At 41.2% G+C, this 25,078-nt stretch overlaps 1 protein-coding gene across 1 annotated transcript in view; it reads right to left on the reverse strand.

Moving 5' to 3' along the window:
• Positions 1 to 25,078, reverse strand: part of LOC310955913 (retinoic acid receptor beta-like) — a gene marked incomplete at both ends in the record, with an annotated part of 104,129 nt that overhangs the window by 46,298 nt on the left and 32,753 nt on the right. Inside the window, one exon of the mRNA XM_083925994.1 lies at positions 7,026 to 7,167. Coding sequence (XP_083782120.1) covers positions 7,026 to 7,167 — 142 coding nt within the window. The remainder of the gene's footprint in view (positions 1 to 7,025; positions 7,168 to 25,078) is intronic.

Raw genomic sequence — 25,078 nt, forward strand, 5'->3', positions numbered from 1 at the left:
AGTGCAGGGGGCGCTCCTGGGGACCTTCTATGAATGTGTGGTGGCATCAGCCATCTTTTTTGGTGTGGTGTGCTGGAGAAGCAGCATCTGTCCTCTGTCCTGGGGTGCTCGTTTGACATAATGGAGGTGGCTGGAGACAGGAGGGTGAGAGCGAAAGCCAACCTTTTCATGACACTTGCATTACTGAGCATCTCCTTCAGTGACAGACTGAGACTGTGTGAAGGAAAGGTACCGCAGTTCTTTCCTTCCTGCAGCAGTCAGACTCCACAATCAGCACTGCTCTCGCTGAACACACACACACACACACACACACACACACACACACACACACACACACACACACACACACACACGCACACACACACACACACGCACACACACACACACAACAAACACACATGCACTGTTGACCACTCTCTTCATTTATCACGTTTTGTTTTATACTGTGTATATTTTTTCATTGATGTTGTTGTTATTTTCACTATCCTCTTTTGCTGCTGTAACCCTGTAAATTTCCCCACTGTGGGACTAATAAAGGACTATCTTATCTTATATTATATTATATTATCTTAACTGAATAGGAGTGTTCTTTGAAATCTGATTATATGTTTAGATATCTGCTTAGCAAAGTAATTAACACCGTATGTAAGTAACCGTAATCACTAGACGATGGAATTTTTAAACTACTTCACTACGAGCGGCCTCTTTTACATGGTCATTCAATCTATAGTTAATATAGTATTAGTAAAATAGTTAATATGGATTAGTCAGTTTTAACACACAAAATAGTATTTTTAGCACCACTTACAGTGTTTTAGTTCCTAAATAATTTTAGTGCATCTGCATACAAATTGAAGTCATTGTAAACCATAAAAAGAAAGACATATAAAACAGGAATGTAGTCTCCATGGTGTCTTTCACAGGTTTCTGAGAAGCTCAACTGAAAATCCAAAAGTGGGTAAAGAGGTGGAGCATGGGTAGAGCTGAGGTGGGCCAAATGAGGCCTACAGTCTATGCTCGCCACCTGTGATGGGACCCACCTTTCACTGAAAGTGGCCACAACCTCAATTACGGTAGTTAAACGGTGGTTAGAATCTGGGCCCTTCTGTGTGGAGTTTGCATGTTCTCCCAGTGTCTGCCCGGGTTCAGAGGCATTCAGGAGGACAGCTACACATACCTCTTTCCTTCTTCAGCCCGGTCCACTTGACATTGGGTCGGTGCATGTCAGTGTTTCTGAGGCTGTAGGCTGTTCTAATGTCTCATTCTGGCTGCTGGTATATGTTGTGTATTTTCCCCACACATGACCATTGGTCTTTCCTTTCCTTCTCAAAATACGTCACAATTGCATGTTAATCTGCCCGATTTAAAAAATGCAACAAAAAAAAAACCCTGAACCCCCATCTGAAAAGGACTCTGACTTCTGGGCTACAGCCCCAGATGTTATCACGGGGTACTAGAAACTGTTTATTTCTGCTGTAAAGTGGGATGTTTTAACATGGTGCACTGGGGATTAGCTTTGTTTTCTGAGCCAGCCTCAAGTGGCCACTGGATGAACTGCAGTTTTTGGCACTTCCATGTTGGCTTTTTTTTTAGCCCTTGAGGTTACTGCTAGGTACAAAATGAGGAGAAGCACCCATCCAGGTCAATGATACCTCAACTCGCAGCAACTACTGACCAGATTAATTCCCATGAAAAACTTGTTCATTCATGTCCTATAGAGGATTCACATTTCAAAAATTACAACTAGATTTTTGCATTTCAACGCTTAGTTTATAACGTCAATGGTTGGGGGATTTTGCCATGTAGTCCCTACAATGAAAGCACCTTCTGTTGTCGGTGTTCAAAGCAGGACACAGAGGACATCACCCAATCACCTCCATCCATGAATATAAGAAAGAGAATAGTCCCCTCTCTCATCAGTAGCCCTGTGGGTGGGGTGGGGTGTGTGTGTGGGGTGTGTGTGCTTAGCCTGAGGATATCAAGACATCATCTTTTCCACTATTCCACTGCTGAGGTGTGAAACAGCATAAGAGGAAGGAATGGATTCCCCCCTGTGTCAAATGGAGCATAAAGTGGACCTGAGCTATAAATGCTGATGCAATCAAAGGATGCCAATAACCTATGAAATGCAAGCTGTTCTTATGGATGACAATGGAAGAGGGGCGACACAAGGGCATTGACAGCAGCAGGTCTGAAATGCTGGCCAGTTTAAAAAAAAATAGATAAGATTGAATAATGGGTCAGATCAACTACTGTATCATGTGACTCAAGAGCTCTAACTCGGATGATTGATTATCCCCACATCACACTGATAACTATACAGCTGATTACCAGATGGGATCTCATCTGACAGATACAATGCCGTCCACTCATATTAATGAGTACATTTTCACACCTACAATGAACAAAGCCTCAGGTCTGGTGGTGACTTTGCATATATATTATAACATAAAATATGCAAATTATTCCTATTTATTGGAAGAATGCAGGCAGTTTTGCTAATGATATTATAATCCTAAGAAAAACAATTACATAATGTGTTGGAATATATTTTTAGTGTTAAAAGAACAAGTTAAAATCTGATACAAATGCAATGTTAGTCAGCTTTGCATGGTCAGGGTATATCACCTGTTTTGAATGTCATCGCTCCATTGAATGGGTGTTATCAGAGTCATCAGCCTCTTACATATGGGTTTGAAGAAGTCTGCTGTACACCAGTAGGTTCAAAAGGCCGTTATCATTTATTCTCATGTTAACAGTCACAGTTAGCTTGACCAGGTCCTCTTGGTGTGTCTTTGAAATAAAAAAAATAAACCGGAAAAAATAACACTTAACAATATTGTTATTGTATTGTATTTATAACTTCAGCAATTTCCGGGGCAAAATGTATTATTGTTTAGCACCTGAAGCTACAGTGAGGAAGGAGAAAAAGTCTGGGGCAAGCAAAAAAGTAGGTAGTATGGCCATGATTATTTAAAGTTTGGATTTTCATGGACTGATTCTGAAGATGCTCTACTGCCACAATGTGTTGTTTGCAAAGAGGTGCTAGCTAATGACGGTATGAGACCATTGCACCTTACCTGCTGCTAAAGATATTTGCTCCACGCTGATGAAAGAAGCTGCTGCTGCCAAGCTAAATTCCATCCTGATGTCTGACAACACCATCTCAGACATGGCATCTGATGTGACGAGTTTACCGACGTGTGCTCAATTCATAGTGTATGTGCGCTATATTAAAAAGCTCAGTATCCGGGAGAAGTTTTTGTTTTGTCATCCTCTGCCAACCCGCACTACAGCAGAAGAAATATTCAAGGCTTTGAATGATTTCATGCAGGAGAGTTGTATTGTTTGAGCTGCTGTTATGAAACATGTACGGATGGTGCAAGGGCAATGACAAGCCACCACACCAAAGCGGTCTGGTGAAGAAGGTGCAAGCGGTTGCCCAAGCCGCTGTTTTGGAAGCACTGTGTCATCCATCATCAGGCCTTGGCGACCAAGAAGATGCCAAAAGAGCTGCCCACAGTCCTGGATGAGGAAAAGTTGGAAACCTAATTAAATCCCGCGCCATGAATGCTTGCCTCTTCTCCGTCCTCTGCAATGAGATGGGAGCTCCCTTCAAACAGCTGCTGCTGCACTCCGAGGTCCGGTGGCTGTCCCTTGTGTGATTTTGTGAGGAATTGCTCCTATTTTTTGCAGAAATCAGCTCTCCACTACTGAAGGATACTGAGGTAATGAACTGGGTGGCAATGTTGGCGATTCTTTCTAATATTTCCCGACCTTGAAAGATGTTGTGAAGAAGGCAGGGCTCCAACTAGACAATGCACAACAGGTGGACATTGCGCATTTCAAGGGGCTGCGTGAGCAGTTTGGAGAGTATTTTGGAGACGAGACTTTGGCAAATCAGTGGGTGAGAAATCCATTCTCTTTACCAGTTTCACCCCTTGTCAATCTTGACTCTATTATGGACTTGTAAAGATGAGCAAAGTGTTCATTGCACACCTTTGGCTGTCTGTGGAGACTAAGTTCCCCTACCTCTCCAAAAAGGCAAGACAAGTAATCATCCTCTTCCCATCCACATACCTGTGTGAGTGTAGTTTTTCCGCATTAACAATGATTAAAAGTAAGCACCGCTCAAGGCTGCGGGTAGAGGATGATCTTCTTTTTCTCCTATCAACAGTGCATCCCCGCATCAGCCGCCTGCACGCATCAAAGCGGGTGGGTGTGCATGGAATATTTACTTGTTCTATATAACAATGTGCTATGATCTTCTGTGTGTCTTTCAACTTTGTGTTGGATAGCTTATGTGTTTGTTGGCCATTATGCCATTTCACTGACTCGTCTTTTAACATTTTTATCAAGATGTCCATTATGATTGTTGGTTTATTGCCTTGCATGTTTTGATGTCTCAAGATATGGTTATTATCAGTGGTGCTTGGTTGTGTTTTGTTGATTTGTGTTGCATGGCTACATGTAGTGAATAGTGGACGTAGTTGTTGGACTAAGATGTGTTACTGTACTAACCTGTTGATGCTTCCTGTCTGCATGGCATCTTTACCATCATGTGAAGCTTATTTGGGTGCTGTCTCTTTCTTTATGGGGTGTCATTGTCTTCTGTCTGTAAATATTAACCTTCACCGCATTGGTTTCACAACGTCTTACCAAAGTGCTGCAGCTGAAAATTAGCCAGCTGGCTAGCACCGGATCACTACAGAGATGTTGATGAATGAGCATTGTCCTTTTTTGCTTGCTTTGTAACAGAAATTTGCATTTGCAGCTCATTTGAATTAAATATCCATATCTCTCCTCATAGTCTATTACTGGAAACTATTACTTTTTTTTCTCGGTGTGCACTATAAACAGAGGAATACTGTTTTCATGCAACAGGAAATATAAATTGTGTGGGGGCATCAAATCTTGTGTTTCTAAGACATCTTGACTGATCAGAGTAGGAAAAGTATGTTAATAATAACATTAATGATGGCTTTGTTCTTTCAAGGGTAAGCCATGACAGCGAGCCAGCATACCAGGACTCTGAAACTGAAGCAGCCAAATGGAATTCAGCCATCACTCATTTTATTATTATTTACGCTTTTCCTACTGTTACAATTCAAAATGTCTTCAGTGAAAAAAAGCAACTCAGGTTAAATAGATTGCTCCTTTAAAGACCCTGAGCACTGAGTCCCTAAGTTTTTACACATGGCTGAGGTGGATAAGTTGGTTTATTGATAAATGACAAATACGACAAAGTGTAACAGAAGCAGATTAAGTGAATTAATCATATCATACATGAAACGTGACTGATGATGAAAAATGGCAGCAGATATAAACATCAGATCTGTGTGGAGTGACATGGAGACCGTAACCAAATCAAATAGAAATGTCATCTTTCCATCAGTTTTTTTTCCTACACCAATCTTCACCCATTTGAGGTTTGACTAGCATGCTGTTAATTAAGTTATGTCATTAGCCCACTTCGAACATTATCAGCTGATCAAAGTTATCAACACCATAGATCAATAAGCCATCATACTAGTTAGCTGGATCACACATCTGTATCAATTGCAGTTGCGCAGAACTCAGACTGTTGGGTTGTATGATGTTGTAGTTCTTGTAGAGCAAAACAGTAGGGAGGAGTATAAGAGCAAAAGTCTGCATAGGTTGGTAAGGCGGATGGGTAAATCAAACCCAGTACGTTCACCCCGGGCACCAGTGTTAGTACAGACGCCAATGCTGACTTTAAAAAAACAAACCAAAACAATATGTAAGATAACTTCCTCACCTAACGTTCTTAAATAACGCCACAAACATAAGCGTTTTAACACAAACCACAATCTTTTCCTAAACCTAATCACATAGATCTGTTGCTCCAGAGCAGTGTGGGGAATGTTTCATTCCAGCGCCTTGAAGCACTGCCTTTGGGTTTTGTTTCTGTGACAACAACATCTACGTTAGTTTGGTGGCTACACGGCAAACAACAAGCTAACAACAAGCTAACAACCGGCTTATAACACTTATGGCCATAAAAGCACAACACTAACCAGCAACAATCTGTCTGCTCGATCTGCTCCCACAATTGAACTGTCTTTGTTGTGTTCCTGAACAGGAGTGTTTATGATGACACCAGCGCTTTTCTGTAAAGTTCAGAGATTTTAAAAACTAGAAGCGCTTGGAACAGGCGCACAAAAGAGGTGGAGCGCTAAGAAAAAAGACGCTTTTCTCTAGGGAGCGGCATGTGGGTGCATATGCTTTGTCTTCATTGGAAGCAACTGAAACAAGATGCTGGCGCTCAGAAAAAAACACTACACACAGGTCTATTGGTATTAGTTTGTTCCTGACACCAGGACACTCAAGTGACAGTCACGCTTTTTGGTCTTTGGTCATGCATTCCCGCTACACAGTGTATTGCTTACGCAGAATTTTTTTTTATAAAATGTCTCAGAGACCAAAATATCTCTGGCCGTGGCGCAGCAGCGCGACTCTCACTATGGAACTTGTAGGAATCAAGCGCGTCTACCCTGGAGTCCAGTCAGCTGCCACCTACCAGCCATCAAAATCAGAAAGTAGCACTGTTCTATCTGGGTAAGATTAAATGCAACAGCAAATTAAAAAAAAAGGTAATCTGGAATTTTTCACATGATTTTGCTACAACCATCTTGGAGCAACCTCCAAGCATGACTTTCAGCACAGAGTAAGTCATCTTCTGTTTTAATGTTACATTACAACAAATTCACAACTTTACTGCTGTTAGAGAATGTTGCCGTGGATAATTAGCATCAGTTTTTCAATGCTGAGTGACACACCCCCATTCCAGTATGTAACTCTTGCCTGTCTACAAAACTGAGAGCCCTGTGACACCCATAACTGGTATCCCAAATAAAAATGTAATTCATGTCATTTAAAAAGAACAAAAAACAAACCCTTGAATGTTATTCTTGCTTGTGTGGAAAAGTATCCTTCTTTCCCTTCTTTCAATAGTTAATTCAATTCCATACCCACACACTGTGTGAATTCGGTGTATAACTCACACTCTTTGGACATTCCCACTCCGAAGCACTTCTGCAGGCGGCAGTATTGACAGCGATTCCTTGTCACCTTGTTGATAATGCAGTTCTTGTCCCGGTGACACGTGTACATCATGTTCTTCTGGATGCTTCGGCGGAAAAAACCCTGAGGAAACAGACAGAGAGGGGGGTTGGTTCATGAAAGAAGGACTCTCGCTGCGTTAACCTAATTTTCTTTTTAATCTTCTGTTGCTACCTATTTTCTGAAACATCCGCACAGCTCCACTGATATTCTCCTGCCACTGGATATCAAAATTTCACGACAGTGTGTATAACAATGTGCTAGATGTTTTGTCTTTTCATTGCCATTAAGGCTGAGAGAAAAGAGAGTTGGTGTGTCCCTGCTGGGAGCTCCGTGGAGCTTCAAACACTGGATTTAAGCTCAGAAACAGAGTACTTTTGGGAAGAGAGAGTGAAGAACCTTGGGGTATCAAACAGTGATACAGCTGCTGCTCTATGGAAGAATAACTGAGGACTTTGGTTCAGCTGTGTGCAGGGAGCAGCACGTCTGAAGGTGACATTGAGCTTCTGTAGAAGACCAAAGCGAATTTTCTTTCAAAACAGGGCTTTCATTACAATCCAGTAGAACAGCAGTTAAGCACTGTACTAGGTAATAATTGGGCTCATTCAAAGTTTTAGTGTTAAAAGAGATGGAAGTAAATAAGTAAAAAAAGCATCAGCACTTGTGACAGTGGAAGAGCTATGTGTTCGAGGGATCATTACAGTTTGAGCATTGAGCTCAGGGATTATTCCTAGATCACTACATGTAAGAATGACAAGGAAATTTAAATAGTGTAGCCATGATAATCACGTTTTTAACATGGGTTAAATATACTTGAATGGAAGACTGAGTGTCCTTGAGTCTTATACATGTTCAGTTACAGTTATCTATAGTTATGAGGCCTAAAAAAACCTCAATCTTTCAACAAGTATGCAAGGCTGGCCCCACAGAACACACCGTAACACTGGCTTTATTTAAAGGTCCAATATAAAGAATCTTTATTAAAAGATATATTTAAAAAAAAAATACACCTATGGGGTGTTTTCAGGGGTACAGAATGAAAGTATTGCTTTTCCATAAAAATATATATATTTAGTCTGAATTATTATTTAAAAAAAAGCTTTTGACGGATTTGACAATGACTTTCTGTCCCGTTCTGTTTCCATTGCAGCAGCCAATAGCGTTGGCCGTTGCTAGGGTTGTCTGTTGTTGGGTGCAGCTACTGTAGGCTGGCACTGGGTGAAATGGAGTTTGCCAATCCTGCAGCTGCTTCGGAGCCTCAGTGAAGGGGGCGTTATTTGTCCCAGTGAGCGGAGGCGTGCAAAAACCAGAGTCAATATAGGCCAAGCATTCACTCCATGGACTGAGAGAAAGGAGAGAAAGGCCATTCAAACGCACGCCCAAATGGCTACGCTTCTCCTTGATCGCTAACATTCCTTTCATCTTTACTTAGCTGGAACGGCTAATGCTAACGGCTAACGCTAACGCTAACTGTCAGTCAAACTCCTCTGTAATACTTTATGGTGTGGTTTGCCAGAGGGGATGGGTCCAAACAGACTCTGGTCTCCTGTAGGCTACTGGGCAACGAACCTGGCAACCCGACTGCTGGAATTATTTTTTGTTGTTGTGACTACAATCTTTAGACACTAGATGGCGGTGTTCTGCTCATTCTCCACATTCAACCTTTAAGTAATCAATTTAAAATTAATGAAGTGATTAATTGGACATTTGTTGGGTCATATGCTAGCCTGGCAATCAGGCTTAATTGCTATTTTGTTTTTGACTCATTATTCATTATTTGACAGTGAAATAAACCTGAGATTAGAACAGCCTGTGACTGTAAACACCCTTAAAAAAATACAAAATAGGTTTTTTAATACATGTCAGTTGGCATACTGTTCATGTTACATTTTCTTTAATAGAATTGGGTTTATCAACTTATCACAAACTAAATGACACACAATAAACCTATATCAGGGTCATATTCGTGGGTTATTTTCTAAGACAGCATGGTTTGGGGAAAGAGGGGCCAAGAGCTCATTTTGCCCAAAGAGCCTCAATGGAAAACGGTGCAACAAAAACTTGAATAGTGCTTGGAAATACAAATGTTTTGCTCATAGACTTTAGAGCCCCGATCAATGCCAAGCATCATTTCTAATTGTACAGAATGACACAGTACATCAGTTGTGTTTTAAAGTATGGAAAAATACTCTGTTGTCTGTTGTCTATTTTGTGTAATGTGGTTTTCATAGTTTACATTAAAAAACTCAGAGAAGGATCTGGAAACACATCTACTCTTTCTGCCTCATTGAGAAATTCTGGATCTGACCTCGATCGGCTCACCATCGCTGCTCACGCTATGGTTTTAGAATCGTTCTGTGACAACGGTGTTGAACGGTGTTGTTAAAATTAGTTTCTGTTGTTTGTTAGCTTGTGAGCTACAAACACTGAACTGACAGTTGACTCTGAGCTGGAGGTTTCACGTTTATACTTCCGTGTATAAGACAGCTATTGGTTTTAAATTTGTAAAGTACCAACTAAAGCTGCCTGGAATACGTTTGAAGCTCAAAGAAGTTCACAGACATCTGCTCCTTCAGGAGAGGAATGTGAAAATATCTCTCTGGTAACAAACTTTGCTAAGATTTAAGTTACTGTAGTCAGTCTCAGACATTTTAGAGGACCGAAACAGAAGAGAAACACTTTTTTGAGTCGACTTTAAGCATTTCACTTCTAAAAAACAAAAATGTTTATTTTGAGTGACATAGAAAAGCTAAAAAGCATATAAAACCACTTTAATTTAAACATTTATTGTCGCTTATTGGCATTTCTTTTGCTATTTTATGTATATTATTTGTATATTATGTGTATGTAAGTACTGTGGCCTACTATCACAAGAGGACCCTGCTTATTTTAACATGCTATCAATTGCGTCTTGCGGCAGAAAACAACTTTTAGATCAATTTCAGGCTTGAAAAGGATTTATATTTTTCATTGGATGGAAATAAAACAGTGTTGGTATTATGCTGGACACATTCTAGTGGCCTTTTTTCACAATTAGCTCAGGATCTCAGTGCTTTTATAACATTTGTATGACCATTTAAAGCAGTTAAATACATTTTAATCACTATAGCCAAAACAGTATTAACCCTACTTTTCAAATTAATTCTGTAGTTGTTATATTTGTTTGATGCCAGAAATGACACTTTGAGATCTTTTCATCTAAAAGCAAATGTAACCATGTGGTGTGACACTCACAGGGCTGCCTGCCCAAGGAGAGTGGTAGTGAATTCAATTTGGCTCCTCCTTGAGTCTGGTACAGAAACAGAAACAGAGGCTGAGCTGAGCTCTGAGAGCAGAGGGGAATCTATAAGAAGCGGGAGTCATCACTGATTTTTTCCTCTTGATATTAATTTGCCATTGCTCTGGGATCTTCTGCAATGATCGTCTATCATCCAGGCTCTTTTGCACATGTCTTCAGGCATCTGTGCTTGAGGAGAGTTCAGTATGGGGGGGTAAAATTCCATTTACCCTAGCTGCCTGTGACGGATGGGACCTTGCCTTTTCATTAGTGTAGCAGGATGCATGATGGGTAACAGATTAGATCACAGGACTGAAACGGCTGACTCTGTCGCCCATCTCGCCTCGGCCTCAAGCATCCGTCAACCTCCGGACCGCCCCCTCGGTAGCACAGATACTAACCAAAAGCAGCCAATAGTGTGTCAGGATTGGCCACACGTGATCAGTCCGAGGTCACCTCCCCTCAGTTGGTATTATTCATTTTCTTAATAGAGGCCTTTATCCTGGCTGATGTAAGCCGAGTGTGTTCGTAGACATTATCTGTGGGGTCTGATGGATGACCAAGGAAGCGGCCTGCATCGCCATTGTGTTCAGGTTGGGTGCAGAACCCAAGGCTACTCAGGTACTTATGTCATTCAAAGCTGAGGGCATGCAGGTCACTTAGCCTTGGAAATGTATGTGTGCGATAAGTGCTGTACAGTGTGCTGATGGTTTCACTGGGAGCTGGAGCTGCTGCAGTGTTTCCCAAGACAGATTTGCATTTTGTGAGCTTCAGCTATTTGGGCAAGGTTTGTTGACAGTTCAGGGCCTGAGCTTCAACGCTTCTAATTTAAACTTTCCTCATCCACACTATTGATATATTACATTAAATGTAATTGCTGATAGGGAAACGAAGCATAGATCGGCCTGATTGTGTACTCTTACAAGAAATTCAGTTGTATTCATTATGAGCTCAAAGTTTTACAAAACCAGGTCCAGCTGGAGCATGGTCTAGGACACCTTTAAACCATTATTCATTAGATTTCCACTGAAAAAAAATACTTTAGGTCCCTGCATTAACAGGGATAATGTTTCTGCAAGGAAACACAACTGTCAGCTTTTAAAAAAAAAAAAAATTCAACGCTACAAATTCCATTCAAATCCACTGTATCAAAGTGGAGGCCTATAACCAGCACAAGCTACCAGTTATTATCAATTACCAACTTTAATTTAGTTATTATTTATTACATTTATTAATTATTATTATTTATTATTTATTATAACTTAAACTTAAACAATAATTGATTGTGCAAATGTACACTGAGCACTGTCTCAATTATGTTACTGATTTATTAACACAATATTCTGCACTGATATACACAAAAAACAGTTTTGGTTTTGGTCCTGTGCTAAGATCAGGCCATCGTGGGTAAATACATTTATGGGAATATGCCAAAGCTCATTTATTTCTGACATGCTAGATCATCATTTCAGCATTAGAATTTTTGCGAGGTATTTCTCCATCTTGAACCGAGTGGTGCGTAACGCCATGGGTAGCACTTCTTTTGAGTTGTCTCCACCACTCTCCCCATAGGAAAACAATGGCACAGCAAGCGCAAAGGGGGCTTTAGTGCTGCCTCCCTTTGAGCTGAGTGATTCTAACATTACTGTACATTTAACAGTTTGCTTTACTCATAGGGCGAACAGTTCTCAAATCAACTTCAAGTCAGAGTAATAGCTTACTGATATAAGACAAATGTTATGGTCAAGAGGAACATTTAGCAAAGGGCACTGCCACCTATTGTAAAGTTAGCGATACAATCGTCATAGCTATCACAACAGCAGCCTCAGGTGGTAATATCTCCGACCCCCTAAACTTGCTCTGGCTCATGGGGCCCTCTCGCTCTGACATCTCTCCATTAATGCATGTGTATAGGACCTGTTTGTGTGTGTTTAAACAAAAAAAAAAGGAGTGAAAGAGTGAATTTCCCCTTGCGGGACTAATAAAGGCTTTCTTCTTTTTCTTCTAAAACTGGAACACCATCATTTACAGCAGATATAAATAAATTCTGCTGTTGTGTGGTAAACCTCTCCCCTGCCTTACTTCTTCCCCGCTTTAATTTACATTAGTGGGTTTGGTGCCTAAACCTCACTGAAGCCGCTGAAGGGCAGTCACATTCGTCGGCTTGATAAGAACGTGCTCTAACAGTGCATTATACACGGCAGTCACAGTCACCTTTTCTCTGCTAAATTTAACGGTAAAGACCGTTAAAAGCGAAGGGGGTATTTCGGCACAACACCGTTCTGCTCTACAGAAAACTTAATTTAGCTAGCTACAAACAGGCTAATCTAACCACCAACAGCCGAATTACTTCAAGAAGAGGTTGCTTACAGACAACTTGTTCGTTCAAGTTTCACGTAACTTAGTCTTATAAATATGGTAAGTTGCCTGAAGTGTCTAAAAGTTAGGCATTAGGAATAAGACTGTTTGGATGAGTAGACCAGGTCTATTCCCATGGCAACATAGTAGATATATGCTATGGCAAAAGGTGACGTGACAGATAACTGCCAGATTCTTTAATGATGACACATTTGACATGTATGAGTCAGACTTAACGAACGGTTAATATAGAGCTATAGTCGTGATGTCATGTCTGAGCTAGCCTCTATTCCCTAGCTTCTGTAACTAAATGCAACATGTCATTTAGTGATTCTTTCGTCGATCTTTCTGAAAAAAACTAAGAGTTATTTACAGGTTTTCTTTCCATATTCTGAGAGAAATCAGCTACTATACAGCACTTGCTATTGGAAATGGACACCTTTGTGATTTCAACCGTCTACACGGTTACTTACATCATCGTGACTTGGTTTTGTCCACATCTGTCCAATCATTTTGGCTCTATATTTAAAATCTTAGACTCACAGAGTAACAAGGCTGGGGATGTACCAGTCACAGCCCTTGTTAGATATAAGGAAACTATACCTAGCAGTGGCGGCTGCTGGTCTTTCAAGGAGGGGAAGCTCAATCTTCCGGCCTACATCATACATGTGTTTGTTTATGTAAATGTAAATTCCATTGTCCCATAGAACCCCAGAGACGCTGAGCGTCCGGTGGGCGGGACAAAGCCCACCATTTATCCAATGAGCATCTAGTTTGGCTGCAGTGGAACAACCCGCTCTACGCTTCCCCTTTGAAGTCAGTAGAAGCTGAGCGTCCGACTGTGTAAAGCGCTGTGGTGCTGTGGGGATGAATGAGAAGGAAGTTGCTCCGGTTACCTGTGATAAGGAGCTGATTCTGAACAAAAGATGAAGGCTTTCTAGCGTGTATTTAGTCAGAGAAATGTACACACAGCAGTACATATTTTAGCACTTTTTTTTTCTTTTTTTGGGTGATATTTTAGGGGAAGCTGAGCTTCCCTTGCAGTCTTAGAGCAATTGCCACTGATACCTAGTATACTGTATAGGCTGTAATTGTTTGTATAATGTGTGTATAGAAGCTGTTTGTGTAACATTGTGTATCTTCAGTGATTTCCCAGCACCAGTGGTAAACAGATGCCAGCTGATCTCTACAAGCCTCCAGGGAAACACCAGAGTCTGACATGACACTGAGACTCACACAATCATCACATCTGCTCTTTTGCCTTGATTTCCTCCTTTTTCCTTCCTCTTATTTTTTGCTCATCAGTATTTTCCTGTCTCCCTTCTTTGTCTCTTCTGTCTTTCTTCCTCTTGTCTTTTCATTCCTTTCCTGCGCCACAGGACACAAGTGTTGACCTGAGACCATAGACTACTCTGATATTTGCCAGCATGTGTCCTGCGGGTTTACTCATTTGAAGCTTATAAATGTGCAACCAAAGGACACCCTTGAGCTCAGTGTTGTACAAAGGTGTTTACCTAGGTGGAGTGCAGTGGGGTGGGGGAGGGGGCTGCTGCTGGGCTAAATAAATGATAGGATCAGAGAATGCAGAAGATGCTGAGAATGAATCATACCTTGAACACAAGGATGCAGAGGAGGGCAGAGCTGCTAAACTTGGTTTAACCTCCTACAGTATGTCTTCAGCATATAGCTATTCAACTCTTTCAGTCTTTCAAGGTAATTTTAACATGTTTGTATGAAAGAAGTCAGAGTCTTTTGTGCAAAGTGTCACAACCTGGCTCAAATGCATGGCAAAATATAGAGACCACACACGACTTTTAAAGTAGTAAACACAACTTTATTTAAGCAAACTAAATTAACCATGTTCAGTGGTGTGTGTGTGTGTGAGTGTGTGTGTGTGTGTGTGTGTGTGTGTGTGTGTGTGTGTGTGTGTGTGTCAAAAACAGTAAATTTACCTCAATGAACACAGGAGCTTCATCAATCAGTTAGTTTGTTTGTGTGTTTTGTGACTTTAGTTTTTAGGTTTTAAAAGGGTTAGGAAATAAACTGATTGAGGCAACGGTAGACCTGCAGCTCCAGTGTTCTCTATTTTTGTCAATGGAGTCTGGTGGCTTTGAAGAGAGCATAGGTAACAGCTTCAGTTCACCCAAAGTAAACTTAAGCAGGGCTGTCTGACAGCAAGTGGGAAAAATATTCTAAATTCAGCGTACACCTATGCTCTACGTAAGATACGCATACGGATACGGTCGGAGCCTTCTGTCCGTTCTGTGCATACATTTCGTCCGTATTTCTGCATGTAACCTGCAAGCTTGTGGATGCATGCCGACACGGACCCAACGTTGCGGTACCACCAGAAATCGTGGGGGCAGTGTCGGGCACGGTACACAAAAAGTGCTGTGAATTTCAAAAGCCAGCAAGTCATCAAAAGTCTTGAAACATCCTGAAATACTGAAATTGACGTTTGTCGTCAATTTCTCTAATCTGTAAAACCAATGTCTGGGATTCTTCGTCCCCACTCCGGGATGTATTTAGTGTCTCACAGACCACCATTGTCTACAACACTGCCCGCCATTTTGCCTCCTTCTTAACAGATGCAGGATCGTTATCTCCTCCATCATCGCCATGTTTGTTGTTGTCAAAAACTTTTTTTTTCAAACTTTATTGGAGTAACGTAATGTTGAGTAATGTTTTTCTCAACGTCCACTCCAACGTAAAGGATGAAAAGCATGAAAGCATAAGGGCAGTGACGTTTAGAACGTTGATAACATACGTCTCTATTTATGCACGAAATGGGAGCATACTGTAAATTAACCTTTAAACCTAACACACTGACTTGATAAGTACCTCACTGCCCAAAATCCTAACTATCCCTTAAAGGACTTTGTTTCACCTGGATAACAACGCATTTATATTGGACCAAAGGCTTTATAAGGGTTAGGGTGATATTATGACATATACCATCAGATGAATGTCAGCAGTTTCTACCATGTCATATATTGATAAAGAGAATAATACTAGGCGTAAACGCAGTGTTCTGCTGCCCTCTCTGGTTCAACGTTTACACAGCCAGCATCACTAATGTGCTTTGTTGCACCTGTGACCACACCCAACAGTGATTTCACGGTATCCTGGAGTGCACCTGTACATCACTGCAGCACAATGAGGTCAGCAAAAATCTCACTTTCAAGGTACATTAAGTTGCTCTTGAATATTTTTGGTTATAATAGGCTATCAATCAAAATATCTTTATTTGTCAAGTATGCAGTCAATTCGATTAGCCAACAGTGGTTACTTTACTTAAACATATAAGTCTATATCGATCTTTATGAACAAAACTGACAATATAAGTTATATCAAACAATATCAAACTGGTGTACACTGAACAGCTCTAGTCAATGCTTTTTGTGAAGTTCTTTATGATAATGTTTATACTACAGTTCATAAGGCCATGTTGAGATGTAATGTTGGGGCATCAGGGGACATGGACCCAGCCACCTGGGAGACGAGGCCACTTCACCCTGGACTGATAAACTGTACCTTAACCGAGATCATTATCCAACATCTTGTTATCTTAATGGGCCATGGATAGGGTGTCAGAGCGACAGCCCCGCCATCTTAGGCCTTCTCATTTACAGATTAAAAAACGAAAGTGCCGCTCATTAATTATTAAGTTACAACCCAACCCCTTGTCCACCTGGCCTCCTCTTCTTTCTCTCTCTCCCTCTCTCTCTCTCTCTCCGTTCTTGCCATCGACTGGCTGTCCGGGCTCCTTGGACCTGGTCGTGGCGCTTTGTGTTGCTTGAGCATTCAGTACAGCCGAGGGGAGAGAGGCAGAGCGGCGGATTAGCTTTCGTTCTTAATCGTGTCGACATTTTATCACTGCCTTGGAAAGTGGAGAGGACACTGGAGACCCTGGGGGGTTCCAGAAAAATGAGGCAGAGAGGTAAAGTGTGTGTGAGTGGGGGGTTGTATTTATCCAGTTTATCCAGGCGAGGCTATTACTTACACCTGCAGTTTACTGGAAAGACAAGACAGAGTTCAGGAAGGGGACTGGGGTGGCAGGATACGTGGGCGCAAAAAAGACAGGCTTAAGAAGGACAATGACTGAAGTAGGTTTCCTAAAGTGTTCCTGGCCCCATTTTAGGAAATGAAACAGGAAGAAGTCCCTGACTGCTGTCATATGAAAATGATTTTAATGTCAAAGATACACTATAAACTTTTCAATATGTGGAAGTGTGACCTCTTAAAGCAAAACAATGTCTACGTCTGACTCCAGTTAAAAGTTTTTGTTGTATGGTCTGAATCAGTCATAATACCTCTGAATCCCCTAAAATAAATCATTTTGTGCAGCAATATTTCTGCTTTTCTATCCAGTTTAGAGTCAGAGCAGATGTTTAAAGAAGTTGGAGCGTTGCATCTATGTCCCGCTCCAGTTTTGTTGTGGTACCGCTCACACAATGAATTACAAACATGCAGATGGACGAAGCCCGCCGTGATGGAGCTGTCATCTGATAAATACAACGCAACTTTTTTCTTGTTTTTCAAGTGAGTGTTGAGTGATTCGAGTGGCGCGGGGTGAAATCTAGTTGAATGTGGAGTGATATTAAATGGAGCAGGGGGAAGAAATAGCTCTGCGAGTTAGTGGTGGAAATTTTCACCGCTTAGCACTGCTTGTGCCTCCCTATGTAAAAGGTCTGTGTATTGACAAGAATCTGGCAATAAGTAATGTGTCATGATACAGTGGTTCAATTCAATGTATTGCAATACTACAGGCAAGGAGATGTATTGAGATGTACTGAAAAACTGGCATGGTGTAAAGAACACACGACCATATGCATATATTGTTACTTTGAAATAGAGTCAACACAGATCCAGCGGTCGGGATTTACACAACATAAAGTTGGCCAATGTCTTAACAATCAACATTGTTTTTGAGATAAAACATATCTAAGTCTACAATGAATTGTAGACTTAGATATGATAGCTTCTGGGGCTGCCCCCGAGGATTTTCTTGGTCGTCCAGTGGCCGTCATTTAGAGCGATTAGTTGACTAATCAACGTTCCACCCCGAATCAACCGTTCCACCCCTAATATATATATATATATATATATATATTAGGGGTGGAACGGTTTACCGAAAAAATCCGTCCTGTTCAGTACGCATGTCACGGTTCGGTTTATGAGGTGCAACGTAGCGTAAGCCTTCATGACCACTGTCCTCTCTTGTATCTCAGCGCTACGTCTCAGCGCTACATCTCAGCGCTACGTCTCAGCGCGTCAAATCCCGGCGCACTGGAAGACTTGCTCCATGCGCCCTGTAGGCACATGGCTACAACGCTACGCACGCTCCCGCAACGCACACTCCCGCAACGCACGCTCCCGCAACGCACGCTCCCGCAACGCACGCTCCCGCAACGCACGCTCCCGCTACGCTGTTCTTCGTGGGTTTCTGAATCCTCTTGGCAGCAGCTCACTAAGCTCCGCTCTGTTTGTTTGTCTCTGTCTGGTTAAATCTGTGGTTAATTCACCACATCAACGTCTCTTTCTACTCTAAAAAAAAAGAAAAGTTGACACAGAAAACCGTCAGTTCACCAGAGAATGGACAGAGAAGTTTTTGTTTCTGTCACTGTGAAGCCTGTGTTTACTCTGCAGCCATATCTGAGTGTAAAGAGGAGAAGCTGATTAGACATTTTCTGCAACTCTGCATTTATGTTACGTTCATTTGTGTCAGTCCAGTTTTTGATGAATAAACTAATGTTTCATATGTGCTTGTCAGCCTGGTAAAGTAACTAGTAACTGAAGTAATCAGATATATGTAGTCCAGTAAAAAGTAGAATATTTCCACTGATTTGTAGTGGAGTAGAATTATAAAGGAGCATGTAAATAAAATACTCAAGTAAAGGAGAAGAGCCTCAAACTTTACTTCATTCCAAGAATTGAGTGAAAACCTCTGGTTCACAGGTTTGTTCATTTAACAAGGATTGTTTTTGACAAGCTTGTTGCACTTTGAGGTCATGACTTATATTTACATTGATAAAATAAAGACCATATACTGTATGCACTCCTATGTCGCTGCATTGTTTTACAATATCCATTAATGTGATGCTCAGATTTTTACGGCCCCTCATTTTGGTCAACAAGCCTCCATTTCACATTAATTAAATAACCCTGATGTAGCCTATTTCCGTCAGTTCAGTGATTGCTGTTTGTGCGTATTTTAGAGAAAGAAAACCTATTTTCTTCATTTATTTAAAGATTTGATAATGTAAAAGTGTTTATATTCTTACCTAGAAGGCAAACAATTGTTTACCTTTTTGCCAAATAAATATATAAATCCGTAAATGCAGCAATGTGTGTCCTACTGTTTCAAAATCTCACTTCATTTAAGATTGTTACAGTAATCCCTAAGCAAGCTGCCTCATTATTTCAGTTTTTGCATGATTGCATGATATGTCCTTAAGAATATCTGATTAAAAATAATATAATTATTAGGCTTTAGATCTGATACATGATATTTTTAGAATCTAAAAGAAATAGAAAAAACAACCGAACCGAACACCGTGACCCCAAAACCGTGAAATACGAACCCAACAGTGGATTTTGGATTTTTGGTCGGCTAATGATTTTTTTGGTCGACCAGTGGTCGACTATTTGGGGGCAGCCCTAATAGCTTCATACATTAGGTTTTTAAAGCTGTTATACAACTTTTTAAAATGTCAACTTTGGTGCCTCGTTTGGAAGTAATTAAAAGAGACAGCAATGCATGCTGAAGATCCAACTGAATAGGCTGAAAGCAACAAATAAACTGCATGAATTTTCCCTGGGATTGCTTTGGATTTCAAACACAAAAACGTATTCCATTAGAATAATTTGAGAGATGTGTTAATCACATCACACACAGGGGCTTTAAAAAAGCCTGTGGACACTCAGTTGGTAATGGGTAACTCTGCAGGTCCTAAACATGTTTAATAGTCCTGGTGCAAATTGTCTACCAGAAAGCATCAATGAAATTAAAGACAAAGGCCACTGCAGTTACCACTTAGAGAGCAGCTCTTACATTAGAGCAAGACTATGGAAACTTCTTCTAAACAGTCAGCTGTGGACAAATGCCAAGTGCAGGATAATAAAAGTAACACTATACTAACAGATTGATTTCCATTTACTTTAAAGATTCTCTTAAGTGACTTGCTTTAAAAACATCATTGTTAATGCGATGACTAGCCAGCTTCTCTCATCCCCTAAAAGTCAACAATTTTGAGATAAGATTTTAACCAACAGAAACAACATTTATATAAAGTAGTGCACGCAAACCCTTTCTCCAGTGCACACATCAAGTATTGACTATGTGCCAAGTGGGTTTTATGGAAACACAAAATGGGGAGAGATGTTGTGGTTCACCTGCTGTATCAACTAAAGAAACAGAACAACAGGACAAAAAGGGAACCCAGACTGCACAAAGACCTGCATTGTTATTATGGCAAATGTGAAACCTCAACAGATAAGGCACAAACAGAGCAGCAGTCAACAGCTACAACACGGAAACAAGAAACAGCTCTCTCAGACCCCCACTCTTGTCTTCTGTTCCTCCTCCTCTCCACACCACTACCCCCGAAACCCAATCAGCGCTTATCTGTCCATCCGAGCACCTAAAGTGCACAGATGGAGCTAGAGATACAGTAGATATTGAAAGGCAAATCAGAGGAAGAAAGCAAAAGGAGAGATAGCTAGTGAGAGGCCTGAACAGAAGAGCTGTGTGACTCACCCAACCTGCACTGAATAGCTGCAGGGACAGAGAACCGGAGACCGAGTGAGAGGCATAAAAAGACAACGGAGGAGAGAATGAGGAGGTTTCAGATCACCCAGTCCTCCACAGACGCCCCACTGTGGCCTTATTCTTCAGGCTGCCGTTCGCCATTCAGCGCTCGTCTTTCGGCCCCAGACCTGGCGGGGGCCCCCAGAGTGATCAGAAGCCATCTTTAAGCTCTCTCACTCTCCGATGGGAGGCCTCCACTCTGCTCACTTACACATTAACACACAGCACACAGAGTCAGACCTGTTGCCGACCTATCCCATCCAGCACAGCCAAGGCCAGACTCACAGTAACAGTAGTGTTTCCACAGTAAGGACATTTTGTCAGACCTTCTTTAGGGTGTTACGGTTACAACCCAGCTTGTAAGGGAAAAGGGAAGCAACACAAAACCAGCTGATATTGGTAATGCAAGTTAACTATACCAAGAGAGTTAAAGTTGTTTAGAAAAAAAATGAACAAACAGAACTACAACAGAAGGAGAGGGCCTGAAACAAATATAACTGAAAAAGGACTGTTTAAGACTAGAGCTATCACCAAAAACAAAATCCAAACAAAAGATCACATACTGAACTAAACCTCTTAAAACAAAACACAGTGAGAGCAGCACCCCTATCCCTACTGTCTCTATACAACAAATAGCTATGGGCACAGCAAAGTCAGTTTTTAATCTAAACCTGACCCAATCTCTGAAATATCCAACAGCACCACAGAGCATGCTGCGAGCTGATCAAGGAGAATCACAGCAGCGCACCCTATTGCTAAACAGGCAGGTTATTTATTGGATGATGCGGTGCCGCTGAAGTGGTTGGAACTGCTGCTGGCTGCCGCACCAATCAGGATCTGTAGGTCTCCGACCAGGGGGAGTGGGAGGGGCCGGAATCGATGCACCAATCCCCGACAGGAGGCCAGACCTCCTACGCTCCCACGATCAGTTAAATACACGAGGAAAGAATAGTGACAGCCGTAACAGTTACATTTAGGATTTGGTTGGAGTGAACAGATATATCAAGTGAAACAAGTAACAAATAGAGAAAGTTTCACAGGAAAACAATCGAGCAAAAACGAGCTTGAACTTGGATTTTATTGATATCAGAATCCCATAAAAAGGTATCTTGTTAAAAAAAATAAATCTTTCAAATATGTGTTGAGCTCATTTTAACCAGTGCATTGTTTTAACTTGTGTAGTTATGCATCTGTTACTACCCAGTCGACAGACCACCAGCAAACCACAGCAAAGTGTACACGAGACATATTTGGCACCCTTTGACATCTGTATGTGATGTACCAGGCTTTCAGCTAAATCTAATGTAAAAAAAAAATCCATGTCAATATTAGATGGGTGATGTAGTATAACAAACCGCAAACTCTGCTCAGAGAGGAGGTCAGGGTGGATGATTGGGTCACTGGTTACTGTTGTTTTTCACAAAATAAAGGTTAATAAAGGCTTTTGAGAGGGTCATCCCTTTGACCTCCATCTCGACAACCTGCTGTCTTAGGGTGTCAGTCTCCTTAGGGCAACTGCCATCTTGCAAAGTCACCAGGAGAGCTGCAGATAAATAGGGTGCGTATAGCCCTAGCTGATATTCTATCAAATTCTGAACAATAAAAAATAACAGTATTTCAGAAAAAAGCAAGCATTAATAACTTGCTCTCAAATTTTGGTCTCCAGTGTATTTATTAAAAGGACTGTCATGAAAACAGTTCAATGTATAAAAATACCTATTGTTTACAATTTAAACTAGCTCATAAAAAGTAGCCTGTTTTTACTTTGTTCTGGCCTTTGTCATTAGCATTGTATTATAGTTTATAATGTATTCATCCTTCCTAGTCCAGTCCTCTCCCATTCAAATAGAGCTGTGTTGCTGATGTTCACTGTCTGTTTTGCAAATGACGCAAAGTTACAAAAAAAACTGTATCAAAACAGGAAAAATTAAGCCAAAACTGCAGTTCCTGAACTGGCCACTTGAGGCTGGCTACAAAAGTGAGTCAATCTCAATAGTCATGTTTTAATACCCAACTTTACAGCAGAAATTAACAAGTTTACTGTCTGGTCTATAGCTAATTTCCTGGTTCATGATTATATAACTCATCTTTTTAAATTATATTAAGGCCTAAAGTTCTGCAATATTCAGGGATTGGCTGCTTTGACAGGTGGCGTTGGCTGCTAGCTGCCTGCTCTGCAACACCTAACATAGTCACCACAGCTCAAGTATGGGTTTTTAGGAGAGTCTAAAATGTGTGTATATCTTAGCATTACTATTTCTCAACATCAAGATCCAAGAAAATAATCTTATATAGCGCATTCGATAGCATGTTTTAGTTTGCACAGACTAAAAAGACCAAAAGTATGAGCACTATTTTCAATCCGATCTTTACGTCTGACATAACACCCTTTTAAAATATTATTTCTCTGTCAAAACAAAACAAACAACAATGGCCGAAACCTGTGGACAATTACGATCACTTCTTTCTTCAGTGAGACACATTTTCATCAATAGGAAAACAGTAAAATGACAATTCTGTTGTATTTACTTTGTACTTATATCCGTATCTGTATATCAACGGGGAAAACAGCACTTTAGAACTTTAGAAATACAAAGCTATGACTTGGAAATAGTACTTTGAAAGGGTGTTACGTCATGACTTAAAGACCGCATAACGGTGTGAATGACAAAGACTGATTTATGCTCTAACTGTAGTTTCCCTGTATATGATGGAACGCAGCCCTGAGATGAATCTTTTCCACATTTTCACCAAAACCCAACAGGTAAGCAAATGTGTTTACGATAAACATTCCACAGGGTACCTTTAATGACAAACTTAGCCTAAAGGACCATCATTCAAAGCTAGGAAAGCTGTTGGAGCAGGCAAGTGCTAATTCTCCTGACAAACAGTAGAAAGGATTCATTCCTCCAACAGAAAATCACCCTCCACACAATATGTGAAAGGACACTTCACATACTGTGATTCACTTGACACGTCCTCAACAACCTGAGCTCTGTCCAAACATTCGCGCTCTAGGAAATACACACAATACTCAGGTCTCTGCAGTCTGCAGATTGCAGGGAGAGGAGAAGGATGTCTTGGAATAGCACTCGTATCCATTTCCCGTCACACCTCTGCGGCGCTGACCCTCTCTGTTGGATTTTCTCTCTCTATTAGCGCTCTGGCTTCTCTTATGTTGTACATTGTTGACAAATCACATTATAGAGTGTGCGTTAGCACCGGGGGGAGCTGTATAGATTATGGTGACAGGCAGAACGCAGGCAGAGAAAGGGCCCAGCAGATCCATGTCCTCTTTTCGCTCTCTATCTCTGCAGTTAAGTGTCAACGCAACTGGGCTCTTCATCATGGCCATCCTGCAATAGCAGCAGACAGCAGGGAGTAAATAAAGATATGAAAAGCACATGGAGGGGGAGGCTTATAAGATGTAAGGATGGTGCAGCTGGACAGGGGTGAAGTGGGAAATAAACAGGAAGGATAACTATGAGCAATGGACATACAGCACAGCTGAATCTGCATTTTGCTACTGATAAAACCTACACACTCATCTAATGAAGCAACATGTGAAATGTGTAGATGCTCCTTTTCTTTTTTCATGTAATCTGCTCATAAAACAGTATCAGTCCGAGCATCCTGGGGCCTGTTTCACAAAGCAGGTTCAAAAAACTCTGAGTCTTACCCGGAACTCTGAGTTGATCTACTCTGAGATAGGAAACTCTGAGTTTTCGGTTCCAGAACAGCAGATTTGCGTTAGGTTGATCAACTCAGAGTAGTTTGACCTGGAGTTAAGCGCGTGCACCACAAGTAAAAAAAGACAGCATCAATGGAGCCCTGATTCGACGAGTCACCATGGCAACGGGGAAGCGAAGGGCTACGCTACAACTGGAAATGGAAATATTAATGCGCTCATACGGTGACTTTGAGCAGGTTTACACCGCTGCAGCAGCAAAAGAGAGGGCGACGGTGCTGGAGGACATTGCGGCTCGGGTCAGTGCATAAGTTTAAATGTAGTCCTGTTGTAATCACAGTAATATCACAGGGGAAACTGCTTGAGTGGGAGCCTATTAGTTTATTTCATTTAAGTGCAACCCCGCGGGGGAGAAGCGCAGCTTAAGATGAAACATAAAAACATTTTTCAAACAGGTAAAACCTCAGCACAGTCTCATGGTGACGCCTCATTTTGAGCAGGTTTTACATCGTAAAGTAAATATTACCGTAAGTGGCTGTTTTTTATACAACATATCAATGTTGTGTAAAAAACTCCCATTTGCAAAAAAAAACGCAGCGCAACACACAATATCTGCTGTGTTATGAGAGCATTTCTGGTTGTTAATGTTGGAAATGTAAGGAGGGGTGAGATGGACTGTGACATGAAACGGTGTTGTGCCGTATTCAGCCCCCTCGCATTATAGGTGATATTCTGGATCAGAAGGCAATATAGGAGTAGTTTATATACCGGTAACCCAACTAAAAGCACACACTTTTGAACCTATGAATTGCAAGAAAAGCTGGAATTATATTTAGAAACGCTGAGTCAAATACATTCAACT

This window comes from Echiichthys vipera, assembly GCF_963691815.1.
Source record: "Echiichthys vipera genome assembly, chromosome: 13".
NCBI lineage: Eukaryota > Metazoa > Chordata > Actinopteri > Perciformes > Trachinidae > Echiichthys > Echiichthys vipera.